The 27,969-nt window shown below is 47.5% G+C and overlaps 1 protein-coding gene across 2 annotated transcripts in view; it reads left to right on the forward strand.

Moving 5' to 3' along the window:
• Window positions 1-27,969, forward strand: part of LOC309556313 (uncharacterized protein) — a 424,886-nt gene that overhangs the window by 96,575 nt on the left and 300,342 nt on the right. For both annotated transcript variants that reach the window (XM_082258756.1, XM_082258757.1), the window contains exons 2-3: window positions 19,226-19,267; window positions 19,690-19,797. In XM_082258756.1, coding sequence (XP_082114882.1) covers window positions 19,226-19,267; window positions 19,690-19,797 — 150 coding nt within the window. The remainder of the gene's footprint in view (window positions 1-19,225; window positions 19,268-19,689; window positions 19,798-27,969) is intronic.

A 27,969-nucleotide genomic window follows, 5' to 3' on the forward strand; every position in this document is an offset into this window, starting at 1 on the left:
GAACTGGCTGCATTATCATGCCAGTCCCCATACCTAGTGATTCATAGGGATAAGGTAGTACTTCATCCTAAGCCATCTTTTCTTCCTAAGGTGGTTTCAGATTTTCATCTGAATGAAGATATTGTACTACCTTCCTTGTGTCCTCAGCCCAAGCATCATCGGGAACATGCGTTGCATTCCTTGGATGTGGTTCGGGCAATCAGGGTATACCTGAAAGCTACGGAATCATTCCGTAAGACGGATTCACTTTTTGTGATCACGGATGGCCCCAGAAAGGGTTTGCCTGCATCTGCCGCGACCATTGCCAAATGGATTAGACAAACGGTGGTACAGGCTTATTCTATTAAGGGTCAGAGTCCTCCGTTCCCTGTTAGGGCGCACTCCACTCGAGCGCTCAGTACTTCCTGGGCCTTTCGCCATCAGGCGTCAGTGGTCCAGGTATGTAAGGCGGCCACTTGGTCGTCGGTACATACCTTTACTAAATTCTATAAAATTGATGTGACGGCATCGGCGGATGCCTCATTTGGCCGCAAGGTTTTGCAGGCCGCAATTTGAGGAGACCGGTGGTCTACCTCGAGGGTTTTTTTCTGTTTGAAAAATTTTTTTTGTTGAGTCTCATCATTAAGGATGAGCATTGTAAACTTCTAGTTGGCACCGGTTGGGCCTTCTAGATTGGGATTTGATTTCCATTTTCCCACCCCTCAGTTGTGATACTGCTCTGGGACGTCCCGAAGGTGGTGTATCACCGAGGACTACGTCTGTCGATGAGCGCTAGAGAAAAATGGATTTTTGTAAAATCTTACCGTAAAATCCTTTTCTCTTAGCTCATCGACAGACGTAGTCCCCGCCCCTCTGTTTTGGAGTTGGGTTGGGTTAAATTCTCTAAGCACTGCTTTTTCACATAACTGATTTGCTGAGGCAGAGAGAGAGAGGATATACCCTCTGGGACTGCCCCTAGGGTGTGGCCAGAGCTTTTTAATTTCCTGTCTAGTCCTGCTCCTGCGGAGGTAACATAACCCGAAGGTGGTGTATCACCGAGGACTACGTCTGTCGATGAGCTAAGAGAAAAGGATTTTACGGTAAGATTTTACAAAAATCCATTTTTCCGCAACAACCCAAAATTTTCAAAATCCATTTGTCATAGGGATAGAAAGTGAGGTGAGATCTAATGAACAGGGGTAGAGACAGCAAAACAAGGGTGTTAACCCTTCCCTATGCTATCCAAAAAACTTAAAAATTCTACTTTTGGCTGGAGCTATACTTAAAAAATGTACCTGTTCCGACTTACAAACAAATTCGACTTAAGAACAAACCTGCAGTCCCTATCTTGTTTGTAACCCAGGGACCGCCTTTAATTTTATTCCAGTGGAGGAATCCCCGTCCTTTAAGGACCTGGGGGATAGGAAGGCAGGGGCTGTTGCCTGTGATCTGTACTCCCTGGCGGGGTCTGCACTGAGAACAGGGTTTGCGATTGCCCTTGTCACGCAGACTCTGACTGATGGGCAGAGTTCCAACACCGTGACTTGGTGAGGAGCAAGTCCCTCCTGCCTCCTGGAGCTGTTGGACCAGCTGGTGCAGCAGCTGCAATTTGTCTGCGATGCCGTGCTAGACACGGCTCCTTTATTGGGTCACCTGTCGGTTTCGGCATTGGTTATCCGGCGTATACTTGGCTGAAGTTTGCCTGCAGATCAAACTTCTAAGATGGCCTTAACGGATCTCGTTTTTCAAGGGGATTGCCTGTTTGGCACTGCCCTGGATGACATTATATAAGGGTCTCACAGGGGGTAGAGTACTTTTCTTCCACAGGTTAACAAGGGTAAGGACCCTCGTCGCAGACAGGGTCCCTCCAGTTTCTTTGTCTCTTGGGGACAGTCGTTGAGGCGAAGTCCTTTAAGACTTCGAGTGGCTCTAAGCGACCCTGGTCTGGCAAACAAAAGATCATTTTTTTCCAGACCTGCGAACAAGGCCTACTCAGCCTGAAGGTGTGTCCTCACCCAAATCTGGGGTAGGGGGACGTCTTTGCCGGTTCTCAGACCTGCAGCTTGCCCGGATCCCAGACAGCTGGGTTCAGGAGGTCATGCGGTCCAGTTACTAGATCGAGTTTCGATCCGTTTCTCCGATAAGGTTTTCCCTTCCAATGTATGGCTGTCCCCGGATCGTTTGCTGGCACTCTATGGGGCAGTACAGGATCTGGTTCAACAAGGCTGGACCTAATGGCCCTGGATGGTTCCATGCAAATCAAAAATTCAAGATGGTATCTGTTCGCACGATGGTGACTTCCCTACATCAGGGGGATTCTGGCCTCCATAGACATCAAAGATGCCTACCTTCACATCCCGTTATGTGCAGGACACCAATGGGTTCTCCGTTTTTGCCGTGGTAGAGTATCATTATCAGTTTGTGGCGTTACCCTTTGGTCTCGCCTCTGCTCCTCGAGTCTTCACAAAGGTGTTGGCTCCGGTCCTGGCGCTGTTGTGACAGCGGGGGATTTTGGTCCTGGGTTACCTGGACGATCTGCTTCTCCGTGCGGAGTCCCCTACGGCAGTGGTCCTCAACTCCGGTCCTCAGGGCCCACTAACAGGCCAGATTTTAAGTATTACCTTGGGGAGATGCAGACTAGAGTACTGCAATCACTGAGCAGCAAATTATATCACCTGGGATGTATTTCAGTTATCTTGCAAACCTGGCCTGTAAGTGGGCCCTGAGGACCAGGGTTGAGGACCACTGCCCTACGGTGCTGACAACGAATTTGGAAGTCCCCATGAGAACTCTGGAGGAGTTTGGGTGGGTTCTGAACTAGGGATCGACCGATTATCAAGGGCTGATAATGAATTTTGCAGATGGATCACTCAATACTGCTGTCTCTCACCTGCTTCATCTCCCACCCACCCGATACCGATCCGTCTCTCACCCACTTGCCGTAAGTGACACCCGGGTGATACCGCTCCGTCCGGCATACGTTGACGATCTCAGAGGTCACGTGGTCACACCGGGCGTTAACAAGCACGTGACCTCTGAGATTGTATGCCGGACGGAGTGGTATTACCCCGGTATCACTTACGGTAAGGTGAGAGATACAGATTTGCCAGCAGATCTGCTAATGTGGAATTGCTTACATCTTTAATTTGTACATCTGTGAGTGGCATATTCAATAACATTTGTAAACCAAATTATTCTATGTGACATCATTTTACCCTTACATGAGCATCACCACCTAATAGTTGGAGGAGGAGAAGGCTAGTCTCAGGCCCTGACATAGGATGTGCAAAATATCGGCCTATATCTGCCGATACCTATATGCGATGGCCAAAATATCGGTATCGGCAATGATCCCTATTCTGAACCTTCAGAAGTCGTCCCTGGTCCCTTCCATGAGACTGGACTTTATGGGCCTGACTTTGGACTCGTCCTCAGCCAGGGTGTTTCTCCCTCCGGAAAAACTCTTGAAACTTCAGACTGCGGTTCAGCTGTTGCTATCCAGCACATGGTCGTTCCTTCGACCTGCATGCGAGTCCTAGGACTGATGGTGTCTTTCGAGGCAGTCCCTTTCGCTCAATCTCTCACGAGGATCCTCCAGAAGGAAATCCTCCTCAAATGGAACAAGAATCCACACTCTCTGGACATTCGGATCCAGGTGACCAGGGAGTCCCTGATCTGGTGGCTTCAGTCCCCGATGCCAAAGCAGGAAAATCCTTCCTCCCCTTATACTGGACAATTGTCACAATGGATGCAAGCCTGTCTGGGTGGGAAGGAGTCCTCATCCTATTCTCTGCTCAGGGAGTATGGTCCCCGGAGGAATCCAGGTTACCAATCAATGTCCTGGAGCTGAGTGTGATCCGGCTTTTCCTAGTCCACTGGACCGGGCACCTGTTGGTTGTCCAATGCACATTCATTCGGACTATGCCACGGCCGTGACTTCTGTCATTCACCAAGTGTGCGCCAAGAGTGTCCTTGCGGCCTTGGAAGTGACTGACATTCTCCGTTGGGCAGAGCGCCTTATTTCATCTCTCTCCGCTGTTCACATTCCAGTTGTGGAAAATTGGCAGGCGGATTACCTCGGTTGACAGGCCTTGGATGTAGGAATATGGTCCCTACACCCGGAGGTGTTTCAGCAGTTGTGCCTTCGTTGGAGCACTCTTGACATGGATCTGTTGGTGTTGAATTAACAGGATAGTGCAGGAGTTTGTGGCCCGCTCCTGGGACTCTCTGGCAGATGCACTGGTGGCACCATGGGGGTCAGCGTTAGCTGCTGTTTGCCTTTCCTCCTCTCCAGTTGCTGCCAGGACTTCTTCGGATCAAGGTGGAAGGGATCTCAATCATTCTTGTGGCTCCGGACTGGCCCTCGCCGAGCTTGGTATGCTGACCTGGTCAGGCTAGTCGCAGACTCTCTTTGTAGACTTCATCTTAGGGAGGATCTACTGTCTCAAGGGCCAATCTTCCATCCTGCTTTATGGTCGCTGGCTTTGATGGCTTGGCTGTTGAAAACCATGTGCTGAAGGACAGGTGATTGTTTGCTTCAGTGATTCCCACTCTGCTTAAAGCGAGGAAAGCGACTTCTAGGAAGATTTATAATCGTACGTGGAAGTCGTATATTACGTGGTGTGAGTCTCTTTGGGCTCCCCCTCGCTCTTACTTGGTGGCCCGGATCTTGGCTTTCCTTCAACGGGGTGTTAATTGAAAGTTGGCTTTTTAGTACTATCAAGGGTCAGGTTTCGGCTTTGGCAATTTTCTTCCAAAGTGCGTTGGCCGATGTTCCCTGCAGCATAACTTCCAGGTGGTGCGACACTTGGTACCTCCGGTGCGACCTCTGTCAACACTTTGGGTCCTTGATTTTGTGCTGTCGGTTCCTCAAAAACCTCCTTTTGAAAGTATGAGGGAGATTCCCCTGCCTAACTTATCCCGGAAGGTGGCCTTCTTGGAGGCTATCACTTCTGCGTGCAAGGTGTCAGCACTGGCGACATTGTCCTGTCGTTCTCCCTATATGTTGGTTCATGGAGACGAAGTGGTACTTTGTCCGGATCCGTTTTTCCTTCTGAAGGTGGTTTCTAGTGTTAACTTAAACGAGGACATTGTATTACCATCTTTGTGTCCCAAGCCCACACATCCTAAGGAATGTGCACTGCATACTCTGGATGTAGTTTGGCCAATAAAGGTGTGCTTAGCGACTACTGAGTCTTTTCGGAAGTCCGATTTACTCTCTGTACTCAGGATGGCCCAAGAAAAGGGCTGCCTGCATCTGCTGCGAATGTTTCCTGATGGATCAGACCGATAGTGGCACAGGCTTATTCAATTAAGGGTCAGGTTCTACCTTTCCCTGTTTCAGTGCATTAACTTGGGCGCTTAGTGCTTCCTGGGCTTTTCGCCATACAGGCATCTGTGCTTCAGGTTGCAAGACGGCTACCTGGTCGTCTATTCACACCTTTACCAAATTTTAGAAGGTGGATGTGCTGACATATGCAGATGCCTCTTTTTGGCCACAAAGTTTTGCAGGCTGCGGTTTGGAGGGCCTTTTGGCCTTCCTTGAGGGTGTTTACTGTTTGTTTCAGGTGGTCTTCATCTTGCTGATCTGATGAGTCCTATGTTGCCTGGTTGGCTATGTTTAGCATTGGGGACTTCTTTTTCTGCTGTTCCCACCTCTCCATTTTATGGCACTGCTTTGGGACGTCCCTACTGATATACAACAGGAACTGCGTCCATCAATGAACGATCGAGAAAACTGGATTTCTCTATCGCTCATTGACAGACGTAGTCCTCGGTGATACAGCACCTTCGGGTTATGTTGCCTCCACAGGAGCAGGACTAGACAGGAAATTAAAAAGCTCTGGCCACACCCTAGGGGCAGTCCCAGAGGGTATATCCTCTCTCTCTCTGCCTCAGCAAATCAGTTATTTTCTGTCTAGTTAGGAGTAAGGACCTAGATACCTTGCTGGGATCTTCGGTCCTGGCAAGATTTTTTTCTTAAAAGATTTTTTAGACAGCTTTTTTTCTCCAGTGTTCCTGTGAGATCTTCAAGCAAGAAAGCTGAACTGGGCGACGGGCTGGATGTTGAGATCCGGTGGTCACCCCAGTTCAGCCTACGAGCGCGTGCAGGCCATAGCTCCGCGCTGGGTCGGCCGCGACAAAGTCCCATTAAGGGACTGACCCCGCGAGTTAAACGTCTCGCTGAAACGCCAAAGACCATGAGTCACGGCGTCCATATCGGTCGACAGCCCTCCCGCCCCGGTGGAGAGGGGTACTGTCAGGAGTTGGTGCCCGCCTGGTTCCGGTATGGTGAGTAGTATGTTCCCCCTTTTCCCCTGACGGGTCTTGTGGTGAATGCGGGCCCCTCTCTGTATGGTAAGATAGAGTCCCCCTCTATCCTATAACATGACACAGATCCCCCTACTTTGAGTGTGATTTTATGTGCAAAAAGCCAGGAGGCTTGGTTTGGGAGCTAACAATCTAATTGTATACATGTTTAAAAGATTGTAATCAGTGGCATTCTGGGAATCTTACTGTGATAAGAATAAGGTACCTACCAGTCAGAAGCCACGGACATGTAGACTGCCTTCCTAAATCAGATCTCCAGCTATAAGCAGGCCTCCCGAACGGCCATGCGGTCCGCCAGGGCCGGTACCGCCAACCACGCCAAATCCCCATGCAGAGAGAGTGTTGTGTGCCCTGCAGCACACCGCTATTCAGTACAGGCCGCCGCCATTTTTTTTGCTGGATCGCACGAGCCGCCTTTTTGGCGTAGCCTCGTGTCTCCAGCATGGGGGCGGCCATGTTTGAGGTGATCCAAACACCTCGTGGAGCTAGGGGAGGCGCCGGAAGGCGTGCAGAGGGGCGGAGCCGCCTCCTTTCTTCCTGGGCAGCCAGCCAAAAGACTTCCTGTTTGTCAAGACAGCACTGTAACCTGTTGCAGTTAAACTCTGAGCATCAAGTGGTGAGCCTGGGGGTCTATCTCTCTCTCTCTCTCGATCGATAGGGATCCCTAGCAGGTAACACTAAGGGGCTTTTGTGGCGCTGGGGGTCTGAAAAAAAAAAAAAAAAAAAGTTTTTTATTTTTGAATTATATTATCCAGGAAGTGACTGGAATTATCATGGACCCTGCCACACATATTCCCCCACCTGTTTCCCTCGAGGGGGCCACGGGACCCGCCGGTGCACAGAGTGTAGAGGCATTTACAGCAATTTTGGAGTCTATGGTGGCTCGGGTGGAGGCGGCCTGTCAGGGACGGGGGTCAAGGAAGCGACCCCCGCCTACCCCTATACTATCTGACACCTCTGACTCAGATTCAGAGATGGTCACTGCAGTTGCAGGTCCCTCTGCAAGGGCTGTTACCTCAGGTAAAGCTCCCTCAGACAGTGAGGAGGACGTTTCTTCTCCCGCTATAATTCAGGAAGAAGCATTGGTGGACGCACTAGTTGTGGCAGTGCAGGAAACCTTAAAACTTGAGGTTTTACCGGCAGAGACAACTGAAACAGAGATTCCTTTTGGTACTAACAAGCCCATCAAAACGGTGAAGGTTTTTCCTGTACCCAAGTGTTTTGGTAATAAGATTAAAGGAGAATGGGAGCATTCTAAACGTACCTTTACTATTTCCAAGCGTATTGCTAGACGCTATCCGTTTGAGGAATCCATCATTAAGAAATGGACGGTACCACCAGTGGTGGATCCACCTATTTCCAGACTGAATAAAGCCACGGTTATCCCAGTGGAGGACACTTCGTCCTTTAAGGATCCGGTGGATCGAAAGATGGAAGCAGAGTCCCGCACCATCTTCTCTCTGATAGGGTCAGCATTTAGACCAGTAATTGTTATTGGTCTAGTTTCCCAGACACTTACGGAATGGGCGAGAATGGTACGCCAAGACCTTAGGGGAAAAGATATTCCCCAGGAAACATCTGATTTGATGGAACAGATTATACAAGGGCTACAGTTTATCTGTGACGCAGCCTTGGACACTACTCCCCTATTAGGGCATGCATCTATGTCAGCGGTCATCCTCAGACGTGTGCTGTGGTTAAAATGCTGGTCAGCTGACCTAGGTTCCAAAAAGACCTTGACAAATCTCCCCTTTCAGGGGAATCGTCTATTTGGGGCCAACCTAGATGAAATCATTAAGGATGCCACTGGGGGCAAGAGCACTTTTTTGCCACAGACTGCTAAAGCTAAGGGACCTCGCAACAAGCGAGGACCTTTCTTTACCGCCCATAAAGGGCGCCCGGCTGGAACAAGCGGGAAAGGCAAGACTCCTCCAGGAGGGTTCAAGAAGGGCTGGTCGGACAAACAGAGGACCAACCCAGCCAAACCCGAAGCAAAGGAGTACACAGCCTGAAGGTGCGCCCCCACTCGGTTTCAGGGTGGGGGGACGTTTTCACCGGTATTCAGGACATTAGATCGAGCATCAACCACTACTACCGGTGCGATTCTTCCCTTCCAACATTTAAGTACTACAGGAAGCGGTAGTTACCGTTCCCTGAATAGATCTTTTCCTTTACCTTTTCCTAAGATTAGTCCCTATGCCTCACAGGAATCGGATCTGGTTGACCAGACAGGCCAAGAAGCCTCTAGTCGGGTGACTTCGGTCCCTGAGGTTCAACCAGAAAAGATCACCCTTCCTGATAACAATCGGGTATCTGATAAATGTGTGGGAACAGAAAACGACCAGACTTTCTCGGATGGTCGGGGCCAGATACCTCTAGGGACGCCTGGTTCAGATCCAATCAGCGCCAGTGGTCCTAGAAATTCTAGGCTGGCCTCGTCAAGCCGGCCTGGCCGACTTGGACATGCTAGTCGCAGACGTTCCGTGGGAACTTCGTCTCAGGGAGTGTCTGTGGTCTCAAGGACCAATTTACCATTGTGCTTTACAGTCGTTAGTTTTAATGGCCTGGCCATTGAGACCCAAGTACTGAAGGACAGAGGTTTGTCTGCTTCAGTCATTCCTACCCTTATTAAAGCAAGGAAAGCGACTTCCAGCAAGGTCTATTATCACACATGGAAGACTTATATTGCATGGTGCGAATCTTTAGGATTTCCTCCACGTACCTATTCGGTGACTCGAATATTGGCTTTTTTGCAACAAGGGCTTGAGCAGAAGCTAGCCTTGAGCACCATCAAGGGTCAAGTTTCAGCATTAGCAATCTTCTTTCAGAAACCTTTAGCTACCAAGTCCTTGGTGCGGAATTTCATCCAGGGGGTGCGGCACCTGGCTCCACCAGTCCGCGCGCCCTTACCGCCCTGGGATCTTAATTTGGTTTTGTCGGTTCTACAGAAACCTCCCTTTGAAAACATCAGGGAGATTCCCTTGCTTACTTTATCCCAGAAGGTGGCCTTCTTGGTGGCTATCACTTCTGCTCGCAGGGTGTCAGAACTGGCTGCATTATCATGCCAGTCCCCATACCTAGTGATTCATAGGGATAAGGTAGTACTTCATCCTAAGCCATCTTTTCTTCCTAAGGTGGTTTCAGATTTTCATCTGAATGAAGATATTGTACTACCTTCCTTGTGTCCTCAGCCCAAGCATCATCGGGAACATGCGTTGCATTCCTTAGATGTGGTTCGGGCAATCAGGGTATACCTGAAAGCTACGGAATCATTCCGTAAGACGGATTCACTTTTTGTGATCACGGATGGCCCCAGAAAGGGTTTGCCTGCATCTGCCGCGACCATTGCCAAATGGATTAGACAGACGGTGGTACAGGCTTATTCTATTAAGGGTCAGAGTCCTCCGTTCCCTGTTAGGGCGCACTCCACTCGAGCGCTCAGTACTTCCTGGGCCTTTCGCCATCAGGCGTCAGTGGTCCAGGTATGTAAGGCGGCCACCTGGCCGTCGGTACATACCTTTACAAAATTCTATAAAATTGATGTGACTGCATCGGCGGATGCCTCATTTGGCCGCAAGGTTTTTCAGGCCGCAATTTGAGGAGACCGGTGGTCTAACTCGAGGGTTTTTTTTTTCTGTTTGAAAAAAAAAAAAAAAAATTTCTCTTTTTTGTTGAGTCTCATCATTAAGGATGAGCATTGTAAACTTCTAGTTGGCACCAATTGGGCCTTCTAGATTGGGATTTGATTTTCATTTTCCCACCCCTCATTTGTGATACTGCTCTGGGACGTCCCGAAGGTGCTGTATCACCGAGGACTACGTCTGTCAATGAGCGATAGAGAAAAATGGATTTTTGTAAAATCTTACCGTAAAATCCTTTTCTCTTAGCTCATTGACAGACGTAGTCCCCGCCCCTCTGTTTTTTGAGTTGGGTTGGGTTAAAATCTCTAAAGACTGCTTTTTCACATAACTGATTTGCTGAGGCAGAGAGAGAGAGGATATACCCTCTGGGACTGCCCCTAGGGTGTGGCCAGAGCTTTTTAATTTCCTGTCTAGTCCTGCTCCTGTGGAGGCAACATAACCCGAAGGTGCTGTATCACCGAGGACTAAGTCTGTCAATGAGCTAAGAGAAAAGGATTTTACGGTAAGATTTTACAAAAATCCATTTTTTTGACTTGCCTAAAATCCTTTTTCTCTCAAGTTCATTGATGGATGCAGTACCCGCCCCTCTATTTTGAGTTGGGTTGGTGTTGCTTCTCTGACACTGCTTTGATACAAAACTGACATACTATGCAGGAAGAGAGAGGGTGCACCCTCCGGGACTGCCCATAGGCATAGCCAGAACTTTTTTTCTTTCTAGTGTCCTACTCCTGTAGGGGGCAGTATATCCCTACTGATAAGTATCAGGAACTGCGTCCGTCAACTTGAGAGAAAAGGATTTTACAGTAAGTCAAATCCAGTTTTTAGCCGCCTTGATTTCGCCCTTACATTTCTTATGGCACTCTTTGTACTGTTGGATTGCTGCCAATGACCCCTCAGCCTTGTATTTTTTTTGAAGGCTTTTTCTTTTTTATGCATTTTTATGTTGGAGTTTAGCCACCCTGGGTTTATTTTTGTACTTTTATTTGTATTCCCCTTTGGAATGCACTGGCCAATCCCTTTGTTTAGTATGCTCTTGAAGCACTCCCATTTTTCCTCCCTGTTCTTTGTTCCCAGTTTTCTATCCCATTTGATATTGTCTAGCAAAGAGCGCAGTTTAGGGAAGTTGGCTCTTTTGAAATTCAGTGCCCTTATTAGGGATAGACCTATATGTTTTTTTTTTTTTTTTCAGGGCTGATACCGATATTTGGGTCACAACATATGGCACCCTGTCTGTGTGTGGCTGTCTGTCTGGTAGAGGGCCTGTGGGTGGCTGGCTGGTACAGGGCCTCTGGTTGTGGGTGGCTGGCTGGCTGGCATCGGGCTGCTGTGGGTGGGTGTATGGCTGTGATACACTCCCGCGAGACTAGTCCGGGCTCCAGACGAGGCTGTCCAAGGCGAGGGAGGCGGCCTAAGAAGGCAGAATGATGTCACAAAAATATCGGCAATATCAGCCAGTTCCGGGGCCAATAACGATATATTGGGGAAAGTGCATATCGGCCTTGCCGATAATCGGTCTATCCCTTGTGTTTCCTATTTCTATGATTTATACTAAAACTAATTGACCTATGGTCACTGTTTCCTAAGTTGCCCTGTATTTCTATATCTGTGATCGGGTCCGTATTGTTAGTAATCAGTAGGTCTAGTACCGCATTGTTTCTTGTCGATGCGTTCACCATCTGACCCATTAAATTGTCCTGCAAAACATTTAGGAACTGCCGAGCCTTGGATGAATGTGTGGTTCCTTCTGCCCAGTCTATATCTGGATAATTTAAGTCCCCCATTATGACACTTCCCATCCTTGCTTCTATTCCAAGCTGTAATAGGTCATCTGCCTCCCCCCTCCTCCCTCTGGTTTAGGGGCCTATAGCATACGCCTAATTTTACTTTCCCCATAGTGCCTTCCCTTTTAAAGTTCTACCCATAGTGATTTTACCTCCTTCTTAGCTCCGCTTGTGATGTCGTCCCTTATTTCTCTTACGTCCTCCGACAGTCGCCGCCCCTCACATAGTCATCACCAATGGGTATTGACTTCCTCTCCGCAGGAGTAGCTAGGCATAAGACTTGTAAGAAACAAAAACTTTTAGCATAGACACACCCATGGGGGCTGTCCCAATGGTCAATACCCCCCTGCAGTAAGCCATCCCAACTCAGTTTGTCTCTACCTAGCGTTAGGAGTAGATAGGCTTCCCTTCTTTGCTTTACTAGCTGTTTATTTTGTCAGCTTTAGTTTTTGTCGGATCTGCGGATGAAGATGGAATTTGCGGAGCTGGGAATCGGACTGGCCGCCCTGGCTCTCCAGGGCAGAGGGTCAGCGGGATCCCCAGCCCGCCATCGAGCGTTCGGCTATGGTTCGCCCTGGCGCTATGAACGACCCATCCCTGCTCGCAGCAGGGATGCAGCCTGAGAGGTGGCTACCTCACTGGACGCATATGCGGTTAAGTGCTGCAGCGTCCTGCGTTTTGGCTGACGGCATTCCCTGTCATCTGAGGACAGAGGCTTTCTGTTTAATAGAGGCACCCCATGCCATCCGGTACAGGTAAGTACTTTTCTGTGTGGGGCCTCTGTCTGGGGTGGCAGTCCTGTGTTGCTGTGTGTCCCCTCATGGTTGTGCGTTTGTGGGGCTCCCTGATGCGATCCCTGCGTGGGTCTTTTTTATTGCGCTGTTGACACTTTGTGGCTTTGGGGGCCCCTCTCCTGTGTCACTTTCAGTGTTTGGGAGGTGCAGACTGTGTGTGAGGCGGCCGCTGCGGCTAAAAACCACGCGGTCCGCCATTTTGGATGTGGGCAGCATGTCTGGCTTCACTATGGTCTTGCTAACAGCTTGCTGTGTGGTGTTTTGGCGCCATCTTGTGTATGGCAGAACAATCGTTCCGAGCACATGTCGGCGGCCATCTTGCCGAAGCCTCCCATTGCTTTCTATGGGCAGCCATTTTCCCTTAGCCTTGCAGCATATAGTTCAGCCTCTGGTGACATCACTTCCTTTTCCTCTGGAGCAGCGATCGGTGTGGGAACACTCTGTGGGGCTCTGCAGTCTCTTCCATATGTCTGTTTTATCCTTCCTGGCTCAGTTTTGTCCCTTTTGGAGGGTCTGTGTACACAGTGTATTTAGCGGTGGGCTGCGCAATCCGCAGCGCTTTTAAAGGGCCAGTAATTTTTGTCATTGTTTTTGCAATGGAATCTCAGGACAGCGAATTCCCCCCAGCCTTGGTGGGGGGACCCCATTTCTGCTGAACCCCCCATTATGCCTAATTTGGCCGCTGTGGTGGCGACTTTAGTGTCAAATATGGAGGTGCTGATGGCTGAACGAGCTGCTAGAAAAAGTCCTAGATTATCTTTCTCCTCTGATTCAGATGGTGATGTGGCTGCTGTGGCTGGCGTGCCCTTTTCAGGGTCTCGCTCGCCCCGGGACCCGCTGGGGTCTGAGGGGGAGGCGTAGTTGGAGGGGGTTGATGATTCTCCCCCTGGGTCGCCTGGAGAACGCGCAGCTATGGATGCGTTGATTTCTTCTGTAAAAGAAACTACATTTAGAGGATGAGCCCAATCCTCTGGGCATTGTGTCCTCCTTTGGTACACACAGGACCCGCAAGTCGGCGCAGGTTTTTCCCTGCCCCGCGGAGTTTCATCACACTGTGAATGAACAATGGCGCAGTTTAAAACGCCCCTTCACGGTGCCTAATCGGTTTGAACTGCTTTACCCCTTTGCGCCTTCTACGGATTTGCGCTGGTGTGTGGCTCCCCAGGTGGATCACACGGTGGCCGTGTTAAACAAGGCTACTTTGGTTCCCACTGAGGATACCCCGGTGTTTCGGGATCCTACAGACAGGAGGTTGGAGTCTCTTGCCCGCCATGCCTACATGGTGGCGGGTTCCATGCTCAAACCTATTTTTCTCTTCTGTCCTGGTGGCCCAGGCGGTGGCAGATTGGACTAAGGTGCTTAGACGCACTCTCGCGTCTGATTCTGCCCCCCCTGCTACGCTGGCAATGGTGGACCAAATTCATCAAGGGGTCATGTATTTGTGCGATGCGGCCTTGAATGAGGCCCCTTTGGCTGCACGCGTGTCTAGTGTCACGGTACTTAACCGTTGACTGATCTGGCTGAAGAGCTGGTCGGCTAACCAGACATCACGGAAAACGGTAGCTGATTTTCCCTATGCAGGGTCTCGCCTTTTTGTCGAGGCTTTGGATTCCTTGTTGAAGGGAGTCACTGGGGGCAAAAGCACTCTGTTGCCCCAGCATCCTAAGAACAAGCCTTTTCGCGGCAAGCGGGGTCCCGCCTTTAGACCCAATCAGGGGTACTTTTGTGCCTTTAAGCCACAAAACAAGGGCAAACCTTTCAAGGGCCGAGGTGGCCAGAAAAAGCCCTGGGCGGGCAAACAAAAATCCAGCCATGCCGGAGCGGCGGCTGAATTCCGCCTCTGCCTGAAGGGACGCCCTCACCCGTTTCAAGGGTGGGGGGACGTTTGCACGGTTTCCTCCAACCTTGGCTTGTTCCGAATTCCAGACAGGTGGGTTCAGGAAATCATTCGATCAGGATACAAGATCAAATTCCTTTCCCGGCCGGCGGACAGATTCTTTCTTTCCCTTAAATCTTCATTTGACCCCCGGGGGCCTCATCGGGACAGGTTTCGGGGGTTTTACTCAAATCTGTTCACTGTGCCCAGAAAGGAGGGCAAGGTGCGTCCTATCCTGGACCTGAAAGCTCTGAACCGCTTTGTGCGTGTTCGAAAGTTCCGTGTGGAATCCCTCCGGACGGTGGTGGCCTCCCTGAGTCCAGGGGAATGCCTGGCCTCCTATAGACCTGAAGGATGCGTACCTGCACATCCCAATTTTCGAGGGTCATCAGAGGTACCTCCGGTTCGCCATAGCGGAGGACCACTATCAGTTCGTAGCGCTACCTTTCGGTCTCGCTTCGGCTCCAAGGGTCTTTACCAAAGTGCTGGCGCCTGTTCTGGGCCTGTTGAGGGCACAGGGCATTGCGGTCTTGGGATATCTGGACGATCTCCTGTTAAGATCGAGTGCCAGTCAGAACCTGTTGTGCGATCTGTCGACTACGGTACAGACACTCCAGGAGTTAGGTTGGACCATCAACGTTCAGAAGTTGACGTGGTCTCCTTCGTTTCGTTTTCCCTATCTGGGAATGGTTGTGGACTCTGCTCAAGCAAAAGTGTTTCTGCCGGAGGACAAGCTCCGGACCTTTCAGGATGAGCTCAGGTCCCTCAGGGACAACAAATCCTCGTCACTCAGGACCTGTATGCGGTCTCTGGGGTTGATGGTATCGGCCTTCGAGGCGATACCCTTCGCTCAGTTTCACACACGGTCTCTTCAAGCGGAGATGCTGGCCAGGTGGGACAGACTACCTCAGTCCTTGGATCTGAGTGTCTCGTTGGACCAGAATGGATCTTCTGTGGTGGCTTCAGTCCCCGGCTGTGTCGGAAGGAAAATCCTTCCATCCGTTACTGTGGACAGTGATTACCACGGATGCCAGCCTGTCGGGCTGGGGTGGTGTACTGGGCAACCTGTCTGCCCAGGGCACTTGGCCGGAGGAGGAATCCTCCTTTCCGATCAACATATTGGAATTGAGAGCGATCAAACTGTCTCTTCCAGTGGTCGGATCGACTTTGAGGACGTCCCGTTCGGGTACAGACGAACAATGCTACCGCGGTGGCTTACATCAACCACCAAGGGGGCAACAGGAGTGCCCGGGCGGCCCGGGAGGTGACCGACATTCTGTCTTGGGCCGAGACTCATGTCCCGGCGATTTCGGCAGTTCACATTCCGGGTGTGGAAAATTGGCAGGCAGATTATCTGAGCTGCCAGACCCTGGATCAGGGGGAATGGTCTCTACACCCGGAGGTCTTCAACATGCTGTGTGTGAAGTGGGGATCCCCGAACGTGGATCTGTTCGCATCTCGGCTAAACCACAAGGTGGAAAGGTTCGTGTCAAGAACACGCGATCCTCTGGCGGACGCCTCGGATGCGCTTGAGGCCCCTTGGCATCAGTATCTGATGTATGCCTTTCCTCCGATTCAGTTGTTATCCAGGTTCCTTCGCAGGTTAGTCTCGGAACCGAACTTGGTGATTCTGGTGGCACCGGACTGGCCACGCTGGTCCTGGTACGCGAACATCGTTCGTCTTGCAGTCGCGCCTCCTTGGCGGCTGCCGATGCGAGAAGATCTACTGTCTCAGGGACCGATCTTCCATCCTGCTTTACAGTCGCTGGCTTTAACGGCCTGGCTGTTGAAAGCCAGGTCCTGAGAGACAGGGGTCTCTCCCCAGAGGTCATTCCTACTTTGATTAAGGCTAGGAAAGCCACGTCTGGCAAAATCTATTACCGTACCTGGAAGGCTTATTTTGCCTGGTGTGAGTCCAGGGGGTTTTCTCCTCGCTCATACTCGGTGTCGAGAGTGTTGGCTTTTCTCCAGTCTGGTGTGGACCAGCGCCTGGCGCTGGCCACGATAAAGGGCCAGGTTTCTGCACTGGCTGTTCTTTTTCAATGCCCTGTGACGTCTCATTCCTTAATTCGCACCTTCATTCAAGGTGTGCGACATTTGGCCCCTCCCCGAAGGGAGCCTTTACCTCCATGGGACTTGAACTTGGTTCTGTCCGTGTTACAGCGTTCTCCCTTTGAAAACATCCGGGAGATATCGTTGTCTCTGCTGTCCAAGAAGGTTGCCTTTTTGGTGGCGATTACTTCGGCTCGCAGGGTGTCAGAGTTGGCGGCGTTGTCTTGCCGCTCTCCCTACCTGGTGGTTAATAAAGATAAGGTGGTCTTGCGACCTAACTCGTCATTTCTCCCTAAGGTGGTGTCTGACTTTCACCTTAATGAGGACATTGTTTTGCCTTCACGCTGTGCGAAGCCTAAGCATCCTAAGGAGGTTGCATTGCATTCCTTGGATGTTGTCAGGGCGCTCAGGGTTTACCCGTCGTCCACTGAATCCTTTCGGAAATCAGATTCCCTCTTTGTCCTTCCTGAGGGACCTCGGAAGGGCATGGCTGCGTCTGCAGCGACCATTGCCAAATGGATCAGACAGATGATTGTCCAGGCCTATGCTTTGAAGGAACGTGTTCCACCCTTCCCTGTTAAGGCGCACTCTACCAGATCGATGAGTACGTCCTGGGCCTACCGGCATCAGGCCTCGGTGGCCCAGGTGTGCAAGGCTGCGACTTGGTCGTCGGTGCACACCTTTTCCAAATTCTATAAGATTGATGTTCTGGCATCAGCTGATGCCTCCTTTGGCCGCAAAGTTCTCAGTGCAGCAGTGCCATAGGGGACCCTTTTTTTTGTGAGTCCCTGGCTGTTGGGGTTGTTTATCCCCTGGTTTATTTGCTTTCCTGGGCTGTTGCTCCTGTTGAGCCTTTTTTCCTGTTGCCCAGAAGGTTCTCTTACTGTGCGTGTAAGGTTCCTTTCTCTGATGTGGGTACTGCGTTGCCTTTTATACGGTTGCTTCTCCCACCCCTCATGTCTACACTGCTTTGGGACATCCCATTGATGAAGACTATATGAGGGGCGGTGACTGTCAGAGGACGTAAGAGAAAATGGAATTTTTGTAAAATCTTACCGTAAAATTCCTTTCTCGGAGTCCTCCGACAGTCGCCGCCCCCGCCCCTCTTTTGGGGTTTTCTTGTACACTTACTACTATGCTACCAAACTGAGTTGGGATGGCTTACTGCAGGGGGGTATTGACCAGTGGGACAGCCCCCATGGGTGTGTCTATGCTAAATGCTTTTGTTTCTAACAAGTCTTATTCCTAGCTACTCCTGTGGCGAGGAAGTCAATACCCATTGGTTAAAACTGTATGAGTGGGCGGCAACTGTCGGAGGACTCAGAGAAAGGAATAATTTTACAGTAAGATTTTACAAAAATTCCGTTTTATGTAAAAAAAAAAAAAAAAAAATATATATATATATATATATATTTAGTTTGCGTACAGTATTGCATGAGACAGAGCTGAAAATTGGCCTGGGCAGGAAGGGGGTGAAAGTGTCCAGTTTTGAAGTGATTAACCACTTTACCACCGGAGGATTTTCCTGCTTTACGTCCAGGCCACTTTTTGCAAAAAGAGCAAAAATTTTGTGAAAAAATTGACATTTTCTGCTTTGACAGTTAAAAAATATCCAATATATTAAATTTTTGTCATATATTTAGGCCAAAATGTATTTAGCTACATGTCTTTGACAAAAAAATCCTCAATAAGCATATTTTATCCGCTTTAAGACCGAAAGACTTTACCCCATTCCCGACCAGTTAGGGGTTTTTGCGATTCGGCACTAATTCGGCATAATGGACAATTGCACGGTCGTGCGACGCTGTACCCAAATTCAATTTATGTCCTTTTTTCTCCCACAAATAGAGCTTTCTTTTTTGGTGGTATTTGATCACCTGTGCGATTTTTGTTTTTTTAATTTTTGAAAAAAAGAGCGACAATTTTGAAAAAAAAAAAAACAATATTTTTTACATTCTGATATATAACATTCCCAAAAAAAATTAAAAAATCAAAATTTTATAACATTTTAGGCCAATTTGTTTTCTGCTACATATTTTTGGTAAAGAAAATCACAATAAGCATATTTTTATTTGTTTACGCAAAAGTTATCACGTTTACTAACTACGCAAAAGATTTGTTATTTTTGTTTATTTTTTTTACTAGTAATGTGCGGCAATCTGCGATTTTTTTTTTTTTTTTTTTTTGCAGGACTGCGACATTGCGGCGGACAGATCGGACCCCTAACTGACATTTTTGACACTTTTGGGGGTACCAGTGACATTACTACAGTAATCAGTGCTATAAATATGCACTGTTACTGTAATAATGACACTGGCAGGGAAGGGGGTTAACTTTATTGGTCATCAAGGGGTTAAATGTATGCCTCTTGCTTACTGACGTGTGTGGGGGGTACTGACGTGTGTGGGGGGAGGGGATTGTGTGACACAGATACAGATCGCAGGTTCAGCTATGCTGAATCCTGTAATCTGTCCCTTTCTGTCAAATAGGAGATCCGCCCACTTTGTTTACACAAGTGGGCGGATTTCCTCACTCGATCCCCGACGATCGGGGAAGAGCGGCGGTGATCACCGCCTCCCCTCCCCTGGCCCGAGTCCACCTGTGTCAGAATAGAGGGGGCAGGATCTAGCGACATAGGTCTACTTCGCTGGACGATAACCAGCCACTTTGCCGCAGTACCAGCTCAGTGAGCGGTCGGCAAGTGGTTAATAATGCTTCTTCACTTTCTATGTGCAATTATTATTTTTCCTTTTTTTTTTTTTTTTTTTACAGAGTCCAATCTTAGAAAGAAGACTTATGGCTCTAAAATATTCGGTAAGTTGTATTCATTTTATTTGGCTTTGCTGTGCTTTGTTTTATTATTGGCCTTGAGTCCCGGTTCACACTAGGGCGACCTGTGAGGCGACCTGGTCGCCTCACAGGTTGCCGCAGGTCGCCTCCCATAGGGAAGCTGCGGACCCATTCTAATAGGAGCGACACAAGTCGCTCCGACCTAGAAAAAGGGTCCGGAGCTTCTTTTGGGCGACCAGGAGGCGACCGCCATAGACTTCAATGTTATGAAGTCCGTGGCGGTCGCTCCAAGGTGCGAAGTAGCGTCGCCCCTATGTGAACGGGGCCTTAATGTGTTTTTTTTTTTTTTTTGTTTTGTTTTTTTGTTTGTTTTTTTTGTAGTTCCAAATATATGCATAGTTAAAATGTTAATAGTTTATTATGAATATTCTGGTCTTCTCATCTAGGAAACCTTCAAGATTTCATCTCGTGCAGAGGCATCTGTGGTTCTGAAACTTACTCAGCAACTAAGTGATAGTTTGGAGCAATATTTCGTTAATTGTAAAGGACTTGAAGTAAGTTTCCAAAAGCTCAATATATTTTATGGATCTTGTACATGCAGCCTAAGTGGTTGTGAGTCCACTAAACTTTTTCTTGTTTTTTTTTTTTTTTTATGCTGTTTGTTGATTTAGCATGTAATAATGCATACAGTTGCACAAAAAAAAAAAAAAATCCTTCTGCACAAAGAGAGAACCAGTACAGTTCCATGTCCATACTGCATAAAAAAATCAGCAGTAAACATTTCAACAGTGAAGGCATTGCATATGGTTATGTTAACATTTATCGTATGCATAGCTAAAGCTTGGAAATTGTGGTTTCTCATCCACAATAATGGGGTTAGGTGGTAGGGGTAGATCAGGTCCAGAGGCCCCTGATCTTGTGTAAACTTTTAGGGGAGCCCCTGGTGGTATAAATGAGTCGGTAGAAAGGAAGAAAACATAGTGTTCCTAAACCCGCAACAGTAATATCAGTCCGTATATGCAATAAAGCTTGCTTGTTGTACTCCGTGGAACCTAAGGGGTTAATCATCTGCATTGTGTAAAAGGGCTGTTTGATCTTGGATGTACAGATCCTCCTCTTCTTGCATTGTCCCCAAAACATGTCTGGATAAGACAGTTACTGCAGTCAGGCTGCACATGCTCAGTTTGGTGTGTATTGTCCGTTTTTTTTTTTTCTTTCTTGGGAAAGTGCATGTGATCAGCACAGGGCCAATCGGCTCTGTCTAGAGTCAGTGGTCCTGGAGCCTCATAGGACAGCCAGTACAGTATGAAAACTCCTACAAGCTTTAACCATACACTAGTAGAAGTCACAAGACTGCTATATACTGCCGATGAGAAAAGTTATTTTGTTAATTTTTTACTAAAATAATTGCATTTCCATGTAGCCAGATATAGTGAATGCATTGTCCTGAGTTTAGTACCACTTTAACTTCCTCCTCTCCAAAAGAGGTGGAAGATGTGGTCTTATGTCCACTAAACTTATCACGGTTTAGTGGCTCTCATAATTTTTTCCAGATGACAGCCTCCTTGTAGCCTTTAGTTCATTTTGCTGGTTTTAATATTTTATATGTGCACTATTTGTCAGACACTTAACTGTTTCCAATATAGACTTGCTGGCCAATGCTTCCCCTTTTCCCCTATAATTTATATTATATTTATATTCTAAATATCCTTATTTACGCAAGACCACAGGCCATAGCAGCTTTTCCACTCATTAGGCTTACATGATGCAGAAGTAGTCAGCTAGGGTTCCTGTTGCTTTTGAGTATACATAGAAGATGAAAGTCATAAAACACAGTTGAGACACTCGAATATACTCCAAGGATTGCTAATGGCAATACATGGCAGGCTCAAAAGCTCTGTGTATGCAAATAACAGTCTAGGCCTCCAATAAACACACCACGCAGTCACATTCAGGATAGGCAGATTTATTTAAAGCATAACAAGATAAGTCTTATATGGTGCTCCGTTTAGAAGGAAGGCAGTGTACCACTGGGTAGTAAATAAGAGCTGGCTGGGATTTATATAGAGAGCCGATTACCAGTGCAGCAGGGAAAGCAACCCACAGAATCGGGATGGGGGGATGGCTGCCAGCCGTGGCGGGGAAGCTTAACATTGGAACCCAGTAAAGTAAGTCAGTTACCAGGAAGACATGTTTCGGGGCATGCCCTTTTTTCAAATCCTAAGGCAAGATCCATCAGTAAGGCTTTATATACCCTAGCACTGGGAATTAATTTAAAAGCAAATGCACAATAATCTAAGGCTATGCGTGCATAGGGACAAAATTAGGAACAGGTCTGCCACAAAAATTCTCTAAAATATGTGTCTAGTTGTCTCCATCCATCTAGTCTATATTGCAAAAAGAAAGGGGGGGTATGGGACTTTTATGGAGTCCAACTAGACATATAGATATGTATAACTTGTCATAAAAGATCCTCAAAAGAGGAGACCTATAGAGAGCTGACATATATTCAGATGTACACTTTTATAATATACCATATTTATTACCAATTCATAAATCACATATACATATAATAAGGATAAGAATAAATACACTTCCAACATATCCAATAAAAATTCATAAAAATACAGTGGATTACATATGACACCATATTCTCTATAGGTACATAATCTAAAAATATACAGAATTTAAATAAAATATCTGAGTAGATGTAGGCTCGACGCGTTTCATGGACCTCCGTCCATTCATCAGAAGCTTGAAATGATGAGTTCCTGATGAATGGTCCATGAAACGCGTGAAATATTATAAAAGTGTACATCTGAATATATGTCAGCTCTCTATAGGTCTCCTCTTTTGAGAATCTTTTATGACAAGTTATACATATCTATATGTCTAGTTGGACTCAATCAAAGTCCCATACCTCCCCTTTCTTTTTGCTATTCGTGCATACTTCCTTGGGAAAACATAATGTACAAAGGGCAAAAACATTACAATATGATAAAATTAAATTAGATTAAAACCTTTTCATTTTCATTAGAAACAGATAAAACCTAAATCAAATGAGGTTTTAAAAACATAAGACCCAAATTGCTGTTAACATTATTACTAGAAGTACTGTTAAGTGCGTTACACGTTTGAGAATATTATTCTGAACGAATATAACGAGTTCTTTTTAATCAATTCATTTATTTTCAACAGCATATACCAATCATAGTGAATGCAGACTACAATAGGGAATATTTAAGTATATTTATTCACAATAAATAGTTATGTTTGGGGTGACACAAAAAAGATAACTTTCACATAAAATACAAACTGAAGTGATAAATGCAAACGTGATATTTGACTCAGTGATAAAAGTAAAAAGAAAGCAGGATAACGTTTTCCCAGGAATAGTAGAAACCATAGACCAAGTGTTCTAGATATCAGACCAAAATTGTCTGTGAATTGCACAGCCAACAGTCACTAGAATAGGCTATGCAAAACGGGAGACTAAATAGCTAATATTGCGCTAAATTGGTACTAATAAAAAAACGTAGCAAAACAAAAATCAATTTTTAGAGAAAAATCTACTATGGTTAATACAACTGGGAATGTAATCTAATTACCTTGAGTATAAGATTTGAAGAATATCAGGAAAACAATAATGAAATAATCAGCAATGTATATTTACCACTTTTAAAATGGTTGCTGGATTAAAATGGTCGTTACCAGAGTCCTTAAGATGGCTGCCTTTCCCAAAATGATGAAATCCAGGGAAAAGTGCGCAGTGCCTTGTATAAATCCAAAATAAGGTGCTCTCACTCCACCAGTGACACTAGCCTCTCACCTGAAGGCTGTGAAAAAACAGCCTTGATCAACAATCAGCACAGCAGCGTCTCCACAATAGATCATCAGATACTACAGATGTCCCCTTCCCTCAGATTCAGATACAGATGCTCCCATAAAAAGCAAGAGGCAAATCATAGTGTAATATGTCACAACAACACATTTATTAAGGACAAGACAGCCTCTTACTTGAGTATGGAGATAAAACAGTGATGTACGACAGCGTAACTAGCAGAGCCTCGCTCCGCCGACAGGGACTGTGGGTGACGTCACACAATCTTCTCCCCCCTCCGCACGCGTTACGTCCATGGGTGGGACTTCTTCAGCGTATGGGTGGAGGGACGGACGTCACCCATTTATAGTAGTATTTCAACTTGGATAGCCAATACGCATTGTTGCTGAATAGCAACACAGGACGCCGGACCGGAAGTACCACGGAAGCCAGCTCTGTAAACAGCCGAAATCCGCTCCAGGACACGGTCACTAACAATAGTATAAACCGGAACCAAAACATGATTCTCAGTCTAAACCGCCCTTAATGCGTGAGAGCAAAGTGCAATACTAATGTAAAACTATAACTAATAAAAAATAAGACACCTGAAGCACTTAATGATAATGGAGGATATAGAATTATCTTGGAGTACAATGCTCAGCATAAAAAAGTAGAAAAGATCATAGCTAAGCATTGGTTGATACTCCAGCAAGATAGGCGGGACTTCCGGTGGGGGCGTGGCAGCTTTAGTTCCGGCCGTATGGGACGCAGGAGTCAGGGGCAGGTCAGAGGTCGTTGCTTCCGCTTCTGGTCCTCCGCAGGGAACGCGGGAAGTGGCATTTAAATTTGCTGTGGAGAGATCTGTCCGTTTGCGCTGCGCTCTCTGTACAGATGGAGGAGAGGACTGCAGCATCGGTGGAAGCAGGCACCGTCAGCACCGGCCAGGCTCAGGTAGGAAAGGTACAGAGGTGCCTCTATTCCTTACTATTGGGCTTTTTTGGGGTCTCTTTGGTTTGCCTCCATTGGAACCTGCCCTGCAGTTACTGAGTGTATTGTTCCTTGATCTTGCAGGCTGTGTGTTTTCTGGGAATCTTTTCACTGTTTGCTTCTGTGGGTCACTGCTCCTCCCTTGTTAGTCACTGTAGGGGGTTGTTTTTGTTAATGCTTAGCGGGCGTTCATGGTGGCTTTTTTTTCTTTATTAGGTTAAAGCCACAGTGAAAACCAGGGCCCCAGCATCGGGAAGGAGATGCCCTTCGTGTAAAAACCCGCTCAAAGATTCCTGGCCTAAACCTCTCTGCAAAACTTGTATTGCAGATTTGGTTAAAGAAGAAACTGTTCAGCAGACTAGAGATTTCATCTCTTCAGTTAATGAGCTTACACACACTCTGATGTCGGTTCGTTCCCTGTTGTCCAGGGAACCACCACCTCCCACAGATTCCCAGCAAACCTGGAAGAGCATCTTCTCAGCTATCCATCTCTAAGTCTGTAGTAACCAGTGACTCAGAGGATGAAAGGGCAAGTGCTCTCTTGTCCCTAAAAGATTCAGAGGATGAGGAAAAAGAAGAGGCTGCTAGATCTTCTAGGTGCAAACTGTCATCGGAAGAAGTAGAGGAGCTACTCGGTGCGATTTATACCACGTTAGAGATCGCAGAGGAAAAGGTTCAAATGTCAATCCATGACAAGATGTACCAGGGCCTGGAGCAGACAAAACACAAGGTTTTTCCTGTTCATAAGGTTCTTACAGAGTCCATTGAGAAAGAGTGGAAGGACCCTGAGAGGGCCCCATTTTTTTCTAAATCTCTAAAAAGGAGATTCCCCTTTGAAGAAGATGAGGCACATCTGTGGAACAAAAAGCCCAGAGTTGATGCGGCTTTCTCCCAGGTGTCTCGCCGCACGAACTTGGCGTTTGAGGATATGGGGATATTAAAAGATACCATGGATAAAAGGGCAGATTCTCTCCTTAAAAAGGCTTGGGATTCCACTACATCCAGCCTCAAGCTGGCCATGGCCTCCACAGTAGTAGCCAGAAACTTGGAGTATTGGCTGGAACAGCTCAAAGGGCATGTGGAGGCTGGAACAGCTAGGAAAGACCTCCTGGAGTCCTTTCCCCTGCTCCTAAAGGCAGTGAAATACATGGCCAATGCTTCAGCTGAATCGATTAAAATGTCTGCCAGGTCAGCAGCCCTTGTGAATTCTGCCAGGAGGGCAGTTTGGTTGAAGACTTGGCCTGGTGATTCAGCCTGTAAGGTTAAACTGTGTGGTTTGCCCTTTGCTGGTGACTTGCTTTTTGGTCCAGATATGGAGGCGATTCTTGACAGAACATCAGATAAGAAGAAGGCCTTTCCATCCAAAAAGAAATCGCCCCCTAAGAAGAGATTTCGTCCTGTTCCACAAACCCACAGAGGGCGGGAACAAGAACAGAGATCCAGATGGTCCTCCCAGAAAGGCAAGGGAAGAGGGGGAATTCACTTCAGACCGCCTGATCAGGCAGCCAAAAGCAAGTGACATCTTTCTCCCAGTGGGAGGAAGACTGTTATGGTTCCTCCCACAGTGGGAAGAAGTGTCCGCAAGCCCCTTTGTGAGGAACATTGTGGCCCAGGATTACAAGCTAGAGTTCTCGGAGCCTCCTTTAAGCAGATTTTTGTTACTCCCCTCCCAAGGGATCCGGAAGAAGCTTCCGCAATGATGTCTCTGTTACAAGAGCAACAGGAAGTTCTCATTCAAGTTCCCAAGGGGCAACAAGGCTGTGGGTTTTATTCCCACATCTTCCTGGTAAAGAAACCCTCCGGCAAGTACCGGCTGATCCTAAATCTGAAGATCCTGAACAAATCGATTCGGTACAAACATTTCAGAATAGACACCATCTACTCAGTGACCAAGCTGCTGTCCCCAAACTGCTTCATGGCATCTCTGGATCTGAGGGATGCTTATTTGCACATCCCAATAAACCAAGATTGTCAGACATTCCTAAGACCGGTGGTCAATCTTGGGGAATCGGTCTGGCACCTCCAGTTCAGGGCCCTCCCCTTTGGCCTTTCATCTTCTCCCAGGGTGTTCACCAAAGTGATGGCGGATGCCCTGGAGCCTTTAAGGCTGAAGGGTATTTCCATTGTCCCATATCTGGACAATCTGCTAATTTTTGCGGAGTCCAAGAGCCAGGCGTTGGTACACCTTCAGGAGACTCAGGACCACCTCCAGGGTCTGGGGTGGCTTCTGAATTTGGAAAAATCCAGCTTGATTCCATCTCAGCAGATAAAGTTTCTGGGGTACAGGATAGATTCAGTCCTCCATAAAGTCTTCCTACCTCAAGAGAAGAAAGTGAAAATTCAGAACGCTGTCGCCCAGAAGCAAACCAATCGTCAAGTTACAGTCCGGTTGGCCATGGCAGCTCTGGGCTTGCTCATGGATTCTATCCCTGCTGTACAGTGGGCAAGGCTGCATTCTCGTCTTTTCTAGAGAAACATTCTGCAGAAATGGTCACATCCAGACCAACTGGAGAAACTCATCAGAATTGCCACAAAAGCAAAGCGGTCTCTGTGGTGGTGGAGGAATTCCACAAATCTGGAAGAAGGTCTGTGGTGGTCTTTCCCTCTGAACAGACGCCTGACCACGGATGCCAGTGCTTGGGGCTGGGGAGCCCACTTAGACGGTCGGCCGATGCAGGGAACATGGTCCAAAACAGAGGCCATGAGGTCATCCAACTGGCGGGAGTTGAAAGCTTTCCTTCTAGGTCTTTGGTCTTTTCAACAGGCAGTCAAGGGCCATCATGTTCAAGTTCTCTCGGACAACATGACAGCGGTGGCCTATGTGTCAAAACAAGGAGGCACAAGAAGCAGGCAGCTTTCAGATCTGGCAATCCAGCTACTCTCTTGGTCAGAGAAAAATCTGGCCTCCTTGACAGCTGTTCATCTAAAGGGATCACAAAACCTTCTGGCAGATTTACTGAGCAGAAGAATAGTGTTAGAATCAGAGTGGAGTCTGAACCAGGAAGTATTTACGGAGATTGTGGAAGTTTGGGGGGCTCCCCAGATAGATCTGTTCGCTTGTCAACAGAACGCCAAGGTCCAAAGATTCTTTTCCCTCCACAGGGAAGATCAGGCCTGGGGCTTGGATGCACTCGCTCATCCATGGGACTTCCCTTTGTCTTATGCGTTCCCTCCATTCCAACTAATCCCGTTAGTTCTCAAGAAATTCAGGGAGGAAAAGACCAATTTAATCCTGATAACACCTTTCTGGCCAAAGAGACCTTGGTTTGCCCCCCTGCTGAATCTGGCTTCACAGCCTCCTTGGAAGCTCCCATCCAGGAGGGAACTCTTAACACAGGGGAACCTGATTTATACGGAGTTGGACCGTCTACAACTGACGGCGTGCGGCGTGGTTTCTGAGGAAGACCTCTTAAGAACCAGGGGCTTGTCGGAGAAAGTCATCTCTACCCTTCTCTCCAGTAGAAAGAGGGTAACCAGGGCCATTTACATGACAGTCTGGAAAAAATATAACTCCTGGTGTTCCAGCAAGAATTTCGAAATTAAAAATTTAGTTTCAGTGCTGGAGTTTCTCCATGAAGGAATGGAGAAGGGACTGGCAGCCAGCACTCTAAAAACGCAAGTGTGGCGGCTCTTTCAGTTTTTTTTTTCGAGAGGACATTGTCCCAAGAGTCTTTAGTTATTCGATTTTTCAAGGCATTAGCCCGCAACAGGCCAGTAGCCCTTAAAGTATTTCCTAAATGGGATCTATCCATTGTTTTACAAGGTTTGACTAAGTTTCCTTCCGAACCCTTAAAAGAAGCTTCTTTGAAGAATGTGGTTTTGAAAACTATCTTCTTGATAGCTATAACCTCGGCCAGAAGAATTAGCGAGATTCAGGCCTTCTCAGTTTCTGACCCCTTTCTGATGTTTTTTCAGATCG

This window comes from Pelophylax lessonae (genome assembly GCF_965119305.1).
Source record: "Pelophylax lessonae genome assembly, chromosome: 5".
NCBI lineage: Eukaryota > Metazoa > Chordata > Amphibia > Anura > Ranidae > Pelophylax > Pelophylax lessonae.